This window comes from Hordeum vulgare, chromosome 7H (genome assembly GCF_904849725.1).
Source record: "Hordeum vulgare subsp. vulgare chromosome 7H, MorexV3_pseudomolecules_assembly, whole genome shotgun sequence".
Taxonomy (NCBI): Eukaryota; Viridiplantae; Streptophyta; class Magnoliopsida; order Poales; family Poaceae; genus Hordeum; species Hordeum vulgare.
In genome coordinates, this window is record NC_058524.1 from 604,815,323 (window position 1) to 604,827,418 (window position 12,096).

The 12,096-nt window shown below is 49.4% G+C and overlaps 1 protein-coding gene across 3 annotated transcripts; it reads left to right on the plus strand.

Moving 5' to 3' along the window:
• Positions 1 to 10,277: 10,277 nt before the first annotated feature.
• Positions 10,278 to 11,846, plus strand: LOC123408818 (protein PYRICULARIA ORYZAE RESISTANCE 21-like). Of its 3 annotated transcripts, none has more exons than XM_045101858.1 (4): positions 10,278 to 10,362; positions 10,497 to 10,578; positions 10,779 to 10,989; positions 11,032 to 11,846. In XM_045101858.1, the coding sequence occupies exons 2-4, from the start codon at positions 10,497 to 10,499 to the stop codon at positions 11,549 to 11,551; spliced, it is 813 nt and encodes a 270-aa protein (XP_044957793.1). In that variant the 5' UTR covers positions 10,278 to 10,362; the 3' UTR covers positions 11,552 to 11,846. The 3 variants fall into 3 exon arrangements, with proteins under 3 accessions (XP_044957793.1, XP_044957794.1, XP_044957792.1); XM_045101859.1 differs by having other exon boundaries at positions 10,779 to 10,977; XM_045101857.1 differs by having other exon boundaries at positions 10,779 to 11,846.
• Positions 11,847 to 12,096: the final 250 nt, after the last annotated feature.

Consider the following 12,096-nt stretch of genomic DNA (forward strand, 5'->3'; position numbering starts at 1 on the left):
CATTTTGTTGCTACTGTTTTCTGCGTGCCAAGTATTTATTCCTATGACCATGAGATCATATAACTCACTAACACCGGAGGAATGCTTTGTGTGTATCAAACGTCGCAACGTAACTGGGTGACTATAAAGATGCTCTACAGGTATCTCTGAAGGTGTTAGTTGAGTTAGTATGGATCAAGACTGGGATTTGTCACTCCGTGTGACGGAGAGGTATCTCGGGGCCCACTCGGTAATACAACATCACACACAAGCCTTGCAAGCAATGTAACTTAGTGTAAGTTACGGGATCTTGTATTACGGAACGAGTAAAGAGACTTGCCGGTAAACGAGATTGAAATAGGTATGCGGATACTAATGATCGAATCTCGGGCAAGTAACATACCGAAGGACAAAGGGAATGACATACGGGATTATATGAATCCTTGGCACTGAGGTTCAAACGATAAGATCTTCGTAGAATATGTAGGATCCAATATGGGCATCCAGGTCCCGCTATTGGATATTGACCGAGGAGTCTCTCGGGTCATGTCTACATAGTTCTCGAACCCGCAGGGTCTGCACACTTAAGGTTCGACGTTGTTTTATGCGTATTTGAGTTATATGGTTGGTTACCGAATGTTGTTCGGAGTCCCGGATGAGATCACGGACGTCACGAGGGTTTCCGGAATGGTCCGGAAACGAAGATTGATATATAGGATGACCTCATTTTGTTACCGGAAGGTTTTCGTGCATTACCGGAAAAGTTTCGGGCTCATCGGTAGTGTACCGGGAGTGCCGGGAGGGGTGCCGGGGACCATCGGGAGGGGTGTCACGCCCCAAGGGGTCTCATGGGCTATGGGAAGAGATAAACCAGCCCCTAGTGGGCTGGAATAAGTTCCCACTAAGGCCCATAAGGTTTGAGAAGGAAAAAACACAAGGTGGAAAGAGTTTCCAAGTGGGAAGGTGGAATCCTACTCCAAGTAGGATTGGAGTAGGACTCCTCCACCTCCAATTTCGGCCAAACCTTTAGGTTTTGAGGCTGCCTCCTCCCCTCCCTCCCACCTATATATACGGAGGTTTTAGGGCTGATTTGAGACGACTTTTCTCACGGCTGCCCGACCACATACCTCCATAGTTTTTCCTCTAGATCGCGTTTCTGCGGAGCTCGGGCGGAGCCCTGCTGAGACAAGATCATCACCAACCTCCGGAGCGCCGTCACGCTGCCGGAGAACTCTTCTACCTCTCCGTCTCTCTTGCTGGATCAAGAAGGCCGAGATCATCGTCGAGCTGTACGTGTGCTGAACGCGGAGGTGCCGTCCGTTCGGTACTAGATCGTGGGACTGATCGCGGGATTGTTCGCGGGGCGGATCGAGGGACGTGAGGACGTTCCACTACATCAACCGCGTTCTCTAAACGCTTCTGCTGTACGATCTACAAGGGTACGTAGATCACTCATCCCCTCTCGTAGATGGACATCACCATGATAGGTCTTCGTGCGCGTAGGAAAATTTTTGTTTCCCTTGCGACGTTCCCCAACATGGTAGAGGGTCGTCCAGCGCTGGATGAAATCGCGCAAAGGCTCGTTTTGCTTCTGGACGCAGTGCTGAAGCTCTACGAGACCAGCAGGGCATTTGCATGTTCCCTCGAAGGTCCTGATGAAGACTCGGGCCAAATCTGCCCAACTGTAGATGCTTGACGGAGCTAACTGGTTTAGCCAAGCTCGCGCCGAACTGTCGAGCATCAGTGGGAGATGTTTCATGGTGACATGGTCATCTCCGCCACCGATCTGGACCGCCACTCTGTAGTCGTCCAACCAAGTTTCTGGTTTGGACCCTCCCATGAATTTGCTGATTCCCGTCGCCAATCGAAAGTTGGGAGGGATGTCAGCCGAGCGGATGGCCCGACTGAAGCACTCGGGACAAGAAACAACGGTCCTGCTTCCACTCGGACGGTCTCTATCGTGACCATCACGGTGGGCTCGACTTCTATCGACCTTCTTCTGGGTGATGTACCCTCTTGCATCAGGCCTTGGATCATGCGCGCCACCGCCCGAACGACGATCATCATAATGCCGGGGCCCGTAAGGCCCACTCCGCAGAGGAGTACGCGAACGGCGACGATATTCAGGATGAGACCGAATGGGAAGCGGATTCCGACTCGGGTCCCTGGAACGGTTGCCCCCTCTGCGTCGCTGGTGAGAGTCGGGACTGAAAACTGACCGATGCGTGTTCGCTTGAACAGAACTGTTGTGGATCTTGTTCTGCGACTGGGAGACCGCCGAATTTTGCTGCTGCGCCGTATGCAACAAGGCACGGATCTGCTCGATTCCTCTACCAGCCTCTGAATCAGTTGGCTCGAGAGAATCGGCTATCCTGGCGGCTGCAGCCAAGTTGAGGATGGGTGTGCGGAACACCTCGACGTTGCTCTGGCGAGTGCGCCGACTGGAAGAACGATGGTGCTGACGACGAGCACCGGATGATTCTCCGAACTCACGCTCATTCCGATCAGTCCCGAGGGGACTTTCGTGGGAATCGGCCATGAGAACTTCGGTTGCGGGCCCGTGACCCAGATACTCGGAAGGTAGTTCAGTCGGAACTGACACCGAGCACTGGGATGACGGCGGGACCACAACCGATTCGAGCACCGCCACTTGAGAGGACGCATTTTGTCGCGCCTGGGCGTGTCGCACCCAACGCTGGAGCCACGGACGACGGGATCGCTTGTTGCGGCGCGTGACGGGGACGAAGATCGAGACCGGGGTCGATGGCTGGAGAAGAAGAACGCCGCAGGAACTGGCACGGAAGTGCGTAGCCCCGCGACTCGGAAGCGCCTCGACGTCGAGGGGCGAATCCCGAAGCCATGCCGAATCATCGGCGATGAAGGAGAGTGCACCGAAGAGGATCTCATGACCCATGCACAGGTCTCCGCCGGACGACATGACGAAAAGGTGAAATCGCAAACTCGCCGGAAGTCGCTTAGACGCCTGCCCCACGGTGGGCGCCAACTGTCGTGGGTATAAGTCTGACAGTAGAGGTAGGGGGTACAAAAGTATATGGGCAGAGCCTTAGCTACGGCGAGGATGTATGAGTTCAGGCCCCTCTACGGTGGAGGTAAAAGCCCTACGTCTCAATGCTCTTGGGAGCTTTGTGTCGAGTGTATTGTGGGATTACAGCAAGTGCCAACCCCCGTACCAGTGGTGAAGGGCGGCTTATATAGAGTGTGTTGCCCTTCATAATGGCCCGGTGGACAGGGGTGGAATAGTGGCGAGTAAATGCTTACGTTACAAGTAACGTAAGCTTTAAATGCTAATAATGGTGTACGAAAACGTATGACTGTTACCCTCCTGGGAGGTTACGATGTACAGAGTGGATTCCAGTCGGTATGTTAGATATGCTCCGAGTGGATCGTCGCCGACTGGATGATGGGGGCGTCCTTAGTTCAGTCGGAACTGTCTAAGGGCCTTGTCTTCTATGACGGGTAGTCCTTGGGTAGGACCTATAGGGCAGACATATGACCCTATCCTGGGACTATAACCCCATCACACGGGTTGATTTCTCAACAAAATAGGATAGGACTGACTACATTAGTTAGTTAGCTTATTATTTTAATAAATCAAAATGATTATAAAAAGATTAAAAGCGTGTGGTATTTTTTTCTCCCGTTACAACGCACGGGCCCTTTTGCTAGTACATAAAAACATGTCCAATTAACTTTATGTGGATATGACAATTAGAATCTAAAGTAGCGGTGCACTTCTGTGGTAAGTAACGGCGTTTGAATGCCCCCTTCCAGTGTTGCTCCCGTGAGCAACAGGGGGAAACCCTAGCGCCGCGGACACCTAGTTCCTCCAGCTCAGGCTTTCCTCCCCCCTCCCGCCGTCACCCCAAGGCGCTGCCGGGCAAAGCCCGACAGACATGGATGGCGGCGGGGACTGCTCTCTCTCCTCGCGGCTCGGGGCCAGCGCAGGATGGCTCTGCGCGTGGAGATGTCGGGCTGGCACAGGGGATGTCGGCGTGGTGGTTGGCGTGTGGGGCGGTGGCGTCCTCCCCTGGCGGAAGTGTGGCGGCGCCCAGGTGTGTCGGTTCGGCACGGCGGCTGCGAGGTCGTCCCCCCTCCTTCCTCATCGCAGGCATGCGGTGGTGCTCCTCTTGCAGTGATGGCTTCGACGACGGTGCACAACCTTGGGCGGCGCTTCTCCAGGTGGTTTGGTCACGATGGCACGGCCACATGGTTGCAGGCTGTCGCGACGGTGCCCACCTGGCTCAGTTTTGTGCCCTTTTGGGCCCCATCTGGGTCTAGGTGGGCATGGCTCAGGATCGCCTCAGCTCGTGCGGGTGGTTGTCGAGATGGCGGCGCACCTAGTGCAGCGTGGCGATGGGAGCTTCATGAGCACCTTTCTGGCTCGGCTGGGCCTAGAGGGCTTGGTGTTCTCCCCTTGTTGCGTCCGGTCGATGACCGTCGTTGGCGCTGGAGGTTGTCCCCTCCTGCGTGGCTGTTGACCCCCCGTTCCTCCTTCTCGGCTATTTTCTCTCGGCTCCACCCGTCTCACATTATTTACCACGGGGAGGCGGCCATGATGATTGCAAGACCGTGGTGCTGCATGTTGGTGGACGGCAGGTTTGGTGGAGCGGATCATTCAGGATTGTGGGTGTTTGTCCGACGGGAGTAATCCATGTCAGCTTGCTTACACCGGCGCAGTGACGCCCGTGGGTGCCGCCATTCCTTCCTGAAGGGCGTTGGGTATTCCCCTTCCCCACGCCCCACCGCGTGCCGGGGGAAACCCTAGGACCAGTCCGCGCAACAACATCATCGTCGTCGCCTTCCTTCTTGAAGGTGTTGCTTGGTATGCTGAGGTTCAAAGTGCGAGGAGCATGGTGGAAATCCTCTGCTGGGCGTAGCGGTTGTGGGTCATCATCGTTTTCGTCGATTTGATGATGTTGACATTTCTTTCTTTCTTTTGTCTTTTTTGTTTTTTTGGGCATGCTTGTGTTGTTTGCCCCCCATTAGACTCACAGTTATATCAGGTGGTTGTTATATCTATATAGCGGGGCGAAAGCCTATTTTGAGGTAATCTGAAATACCAAGTTCACATCGAAATTATAATATTATTAACAACATAACATCTCAGAATCATTTTTCCTCTAACTGAATTTGAAACGATGCTGTTTTGCTTCTTCAATCCATAAGTTGCTCGGCAACAGTTCACTGTTTAGCCGTTCAGCTCATCTATGTGCATTGGGCCGTGTAGATGCAGCACTACAGCATCACGAGAAAGGCAGCAACAACAGGAGTGTGCAGATGAAACATCAGACTGCCAACGATGAGCGATGGCGCTCATCACTACGGGGGCATCAACAACAACGGTGACATGCAGATGCAGAAGGAATCAGTCGACGTGCCATCGACTATAAATCAAAACCTCGATGGAGCAGCAGTGAAGGGGACAATAAGATCGAGGATTTAGACTTGGAAGGATGACCTAAAGATCTAATTGCCATGGAGGCGTGTCATGAAGGGAAACCCATTTTTATCGATTTGGTGAAGGAAGAGACAAGCATGAGAGGATGACAGGTGTATCAATGCATTGGGCTAGAGAGGAAAAAGTGTCTATTCATGGGTTGGATCAAGACTCTTAGTCTTTCATGGCTTATTTTCTAGAAAAATGACAGTTTTAATAGATCACTTCTTGTTGGCCTAAAGAAGGAAACTTTGAGTATATTCAAGATGCTGGCGAATTTGAAGATCTCCAAGATTAGCAGGAAAGCTAATATGATGACGCACGGAATTGTAAAGTTAAGTTTTATTAATAGGTTTGAGGGTGTTCTTATCAATAATGTCCCGCCATGTATGGCAGATGCTGTAATGAATGGTTGTATGAATATTTTAATTTCAATTAATTGTGGGCGGGTTTAAAAAATATATTCTTAGAAGAAAAAAAATTGCTTTTGGGGGTGGGGGTGGGTGGGGGGGGGGGGTGTCGTGGCCTCCTTTGGCCTCCATGAGGCTCCACGAATGGTCATGGGTACTACTTCACTAGTGTAGTGGGAATTACTTGAAAAGGCCGATATCATGGGGTTTAACACTCTTTACTATTGCAAACACATATAAGTTTATAGTAAATGGAATTAATGCAATTGCAAATAGGCATACATCTCTTATAAATATATTTTTAAGGGCATCTTGCCGACCCTTAAATCGCCCGCATGCGTAAGGATCACACGGTTCGAACGTGTTTTTTCATCCAACATGGTCCTATACCGATCCGTTGGTCAGTCCAGACTCCAGACACACTTTTTTCTCCAAAATTAAAGCAAAGTGAGAGGGGCGGGGGCCTTGCGGGAGTCTCGACAACAGACACATTGGACTCCAAACCCTCGGCCCACTAAAATCCCCCTCCTAGTCCCATTTTTTTTTCAATCCATCCCTTCACTACCTTGCTTCCTCCTCCTTCGATATTTTTGTTGTACCTCTCCAGTCGCCACACATGCATTGCCGACCGTCCGCAACCAGCACCGATGTGTTCGCTCGCCTTTTACGATGGCGCTGTCCACCTAGGACATGTTCGTAGCCACGTAAACTCCGCCCCCTCTCGACGATGTCTATAGCCGAGACCACGCACGACAGGCGTGCGGTCGAATACCATTAAGCTTATTTTTTAATGACATGTCATTTTTTAAAATATGAAGGATGGCGCGGTACTTGACCATGATGGAAGAGCAATGGGTGGTTGGCCGTATCCATGGATTTCGTAGGCCGGAGCAAAAGGAGGCTCTTCTAACACCGCATGCATGATTTGTTTCACGCGCGAGAAGTACGTTGCGCCTTAGGACATGCACATTATTCAACGATGCAATGTGAAGTTGTTATCGTATTGATGTACGTCATTCAGACCACCGTCGCCAAGTTTTTTGATGCAGTTGGTTGGTTGAAGGCAATGCGGCCAATGTGTGCGGGTGCGAAGGAGATCGTAAGTTGTGCTTTTTGTTGCTCAACTTGTTGATTGAAACATTCATTCACACAATGTTGCTCTACGCATTGTATAGTACATACGGTGCTGTCGTGATGCATCAAAGAATAAAGGGATGATCATTTATGTACATACACCGTTGGATAAAGCTGAAGAAAGATTATATGTGAGACAACATGAACCATTCATTAAAAACTTATTAAACATCCGGTTAATCTTGTTGAATTTTAACTATTGCTATACTAGACTTATTGCATGCTGAATTTAATGAACTTCGTCTAGTTTAGTGCTTTCGTGCGGTTTGTTGAAACACGGCTTGAAATATACAAGGATAGTGTTGGATGACCGGCTCTCTATCTGTGTCCGCGGAATGGTCAGCTCTGCCTATGGATGAATGCGAGTGTTGGAGATGCTCTAAGTGTATGTAAGTATAAGTACAAACAACCCATGGAGAATAATGAAGGACCATCATTTTTGCATCTCCTTTCCCTCCTAATCGTACTTTCCATGGGAAACAATTATGGACCAGCATTTTTGCATTTTGGATTTACGCATTTGTTGCTTATTTGATGTCCAGTGTCGACGCACCAGCGCGTCCTAGCTACCGTGGGATTAATTCTAGCACGACTGACCAGCGCGTCCTAGCTAGAGACATTTGTTTCGGTTTCCCTTGGGCCTTCAATCCGATTTGGACCTGCTACCAACCCAAGCGAGTTAAATTGACATTCTTGTTTGTATATATAGGTTGTCGATTTATAGTGTCGTACGAGCTTATCTCGCAGGTGTCCTCATTTTTCAGTCGACTGCTTATGGCGTTGGGTATTTTATGGAGAACTAAACAAAACAAAAACTACTCCCCTAAATCCATATTATTTGTCCTTCAAACGGGTATATATTATTAAAATACGTCTAATATGAATTGAAGAAGTACCATAATTCAGACAAGTGTCCCTTGTAACCATCACTCTACAAAAAGTTTCGTGCAAGTACGATTTTGTTTACTTTTTTCTTAGCAAGAGTACTATTTTGTTTACTGTTCCTGTGCTTTTTTCATTGTTCCGACCGGAAGTAAGAGCATCTCTAGCAGACCCTTATGAAGTTGACCTACAAAAGTCGTTTGCAGTTTGCGGAAAAATGCTTTTGCGGGCCGGCGTGGGCGGCGGCCAATACGGGTCCATTTTGCTGGGTCTGCTCGGCCGCCGCCCACGCCGACCCGCAAAAACTTTCATTTTCGTTACATTTTCAGGCATAAAAACATATTTTGTTGTTTTTTTTTATTTTCTTCAAAGGCATTGAATACAGCATAATTCATCAAATCTTTGCTAAAACAGCAAGGCCAAAGAAATCAAGAACTACAATTAGACATTTTAGAAGATATCCAACTTTCATAACTGCTCCCACTAATTGGGTCAACATCTTTTCCATGCATTCTTTGTTGATCTGGGGTTCTTCATCTTGCATTCTTCATTCTTCGGCTTTGATTCTAAAGAATTAGACGTTGCTTCCCCTCTAATTTCTTTTCTAATTGCACATGTAGCTGCATCGTTAGGCTCAATTATACTAAGGAGTGCACGAACATCTACTAAGTTTCTTTCTATCAATGGATCGATGTATTCTTCTTCCCAAAACCAAAATGAGCATCCACCTTCCTAAAAAGATAAACACCTCAATAAGCTACCGTGATTTAACCAAATAAGTTGACAGAGCCGAAGAGGAAGAAGAGCATACCCCGTCGTTTTTGCATTTAAAGAATACCCATCCGAGGTGCTGTCGTGTGTTGGATGTGAGCCGCAGCGCTAGTTCTAGGCAATCTTCGCACATATGAGCGGCATCGGCATGCTGGCGAGCCGCTATGCGACTAGAGGATGAACCAGCACCAACATGCGGTGCTGGCGCTTTGCGGGGGCTGTACGGGGTGCTCCTCGACCAATCCATGGCTTTGGCGCAGCCGCCGGTGACCGGAAAAACCAAATCCGGTGGTCGCGACAAAACAACGCCGATATGTACCTTGCCGGTGAGCCGAGGCACGAGGGCATGGGGAAGGTCGATCTAGGGCATGCGGCGGCCCACCGACGTGATCCCGGCGGCTGGTGTGGCCGGAATCAAAGGCGGCGCCCGGCGGTGGTAGGTGGGGGGCAAGCGCGGGTGAAATGTCCCACCAACCAACCGCTTCTAGATATATACAGGCCACCGACAGGCGGGGGGATTACCTGCATTTTCGCGGGTTGGGTGCACATTTTGCCGTGCTCCGAAAAAAAAATACGGGTCGGACACGGTTGCTAGGTCTGGTCTGGCAGCATTTCCCGTCCCGACCTGTATTTTGACGATTATTTTACGGGTTCGGCCCTTTTATGGGGTCTGCCAGAGCTGCCCTAATTAACTTTTTTTTCGGGGTGCTAGGAGTAATTAACTTTAATCAGGCGCTGGACCAACAACCAACAGAACTGAAAAAACCCAGCCCACGTGACATCCTGGCCTTCTCCCATGCGGTTGTTGTACCCTGCGATCAGAACAATTGATGTACCTGCGTCTTGTGCTATGGGAGTCTTAGGTCTAGGGCACTTGCCATCGCCGCCTGCTGCCGTTCGCGACGCCGCCGTCTACAACCACATCCCAGCACATAGTACGTTCAGAGATTGGAGACCTAGCTGTGAGTATATATACCAATTTCAACCTGGCGATCTAGCAACCGCGGCCTCTTACTGTCGTCGCAGGCTTTCAGTATGCATATATGGCGCCGTGCAGTGAATTCTCTGTTCAAAATCTTTCTTGAGGTATATATAAGTACAACTAATCTACTTCTCTTTGATAACCAAAAATGTCTAATAATCTAATTCATAATAGTTCTTCATTTCATGTACTGAGATGGATGCTCCTGGGAATACAACGGAATGATGTTATCGAACGGGCGGCGCTAGCTACACCGGGGGTGGTTCAAGTCGCCGGCACGATCGGGATCCTGATTTGCGCTGCAACTCTTCACGGCGGTCTGCTGCTCCACCGCCGTGTGGGATCCGCGGACAGCAGCATTTTTTTGAGGAATAGTAAGAATTAATCCCTTCCCGTGTATTAGGCTATTAATTAGCCTCATAACCGAAGGGAGAGCACGAAAAACAACCACACCGTAGTAGAGGAATCGGCAAGATCGAAATCCCTTCTTCGTAAGCAAAAACGAACTTCGAAATCGAGCTGGAAAGCAAGAAAACGAGAGGAACTATCTGAAACCGACCAAATTGTCCTTTGTACTCGAGGAACGATCCGACGGACCGGACGCGCGAACCACCGTTTTTTGGCAGGTTTCGGTGTATCCCAACATGCATAAAGGAACGCATGGCTCACCTCTCCCTGCTCATCCTCCTCCGTTTCTCCACTCGCCCATGGGCGCTGCAACCTTCTTCATACTCCAGAGTTGACAGGTAAGCAATGTTGACACTTAGTTTTTTTTTCATATTTTCAAAAGCATTCGGTATGTTGCTAGAAATTTCAGAAATGATGTACACATGCTAGGATTGCTTGGTCAGACTGTTTTCGTCTGTGTGACTGTTTGCAGATGGGTATACTGGTGATTACGGTAGACCTGCAATGCTGCCGCTGCAAGAAGAAGATCAAGAATGTCCTCGAGTGCCTCCAAGGTAAGACCAGAGCTCACTCAGTCGTTCTTATATATACTGGGAATATATATAGTGTCTTCAATACAAGGGAATTCTGTCGGATTTATTATTTGTAGTGCTTCTCAACGAGCTGCAGCATGCACATATTGAACAGTTCCTCTTGCGTAAGATTGACCATACTAGGATTCATGCAATTGACAAGTTGTGTTTACGTGTAACAGAGGATTTCTGCATCGAGAAGATTGAGTACGAGGACAAGGACAATTTGGTGATCGTCCGTGGGAAATTCGATGCCGAGAAGCTCTGCAAAAAGATCTGGTGCAAGGCCTGTAAGGCCGTCAAGGATATCAAGATCGTAGCAGAATGGCCGGCGCCAAAGCCGCCGGCGGCAAAACCATGCCCAGACAAGCCGCCGAAACCATGCACGTGTAAATGCACGCCTCCGCCTGAGACGCCGAAACCATGCACGTGTAAATGCACGCCTCCGCCTGAGACGCCGAAACCATGCACGTGTAAATGCACGCCTCCGCCTGAGAAGCCAAAACCATGCCCATGCAAATGCACGCCTCCGCCTGAGACGCCAAAACCATGTCCCCCGAAGCCATGCACGCCGGCTCCGGCTGAGCCCAAACCATGCCCTAAGCCGGAGCCGGAAACGAAACCGCCGCCGCCGCCGCCCAAACCAACATACAAGTTCGTGCCATACCCGTACCCGGTTCCGTACCCTATGCAGTGCCAGAGCTCGTCGTGGAACTGCCCTCCGCAGAAGTGCTGCCCTGTCGAAAAGCCGCCGCCGCCCCCACCGCCGCCTCCCCCACCACCGCCGGAGCCTTGTCAGTGCTCGCAGTCGCATCAGCCCGATCACGGTGGTTGTGGCTGCGGCAAGCCGCCTAATTGCTGGCCGCCGCCCACCTGGCCGCCGCAGCAACCCTGCTTCATGCCGCCGCCATGGTTCACGGAGGAGAACCCGTCGGACGCCTGCTCCATCATGTGATGATTGATCTTTTATTACTACTACGATGAAGACCGCATGGAATTGCTCTCAACTGCATTGATGTGATGGTGCTACGGTATCTGCACCGGGTAAAAAGAGCTCTACCGTGTATCGAAAACCAGAATAATGCGAGCCGTCCAGTGTTACTTCTGTTTATTTGTGAATGTAATCATGTTCGGGAGGAAGATGTGTTTACTTCCGTTTATTTGTGAACGTAATCATGTTCGGGAGGAAGATGTGTCATATACTGCGCCCACTAAATGTCCGGATATTAGTAAGAGCATCTTTTCATGTTCGTTTTTTCTCTTCTTCTTTTTATTAAGCATTTCTCCTCTATTTTTATTTTTATATTATTATTTCACATTTTAATTCCTGAATATTCTGGAAAATCATATATGTATTAGGATCCATGATTTTTGATAAATTTAATGAATATTTTCGAAAATCATATTTTAAAGTTCATGAACCTCTTTATTTTTGAACATTTTTTAATTTGTGAACCTTATTCCAAATTCTGAACATTGTTTGAAATTCATGAACATATT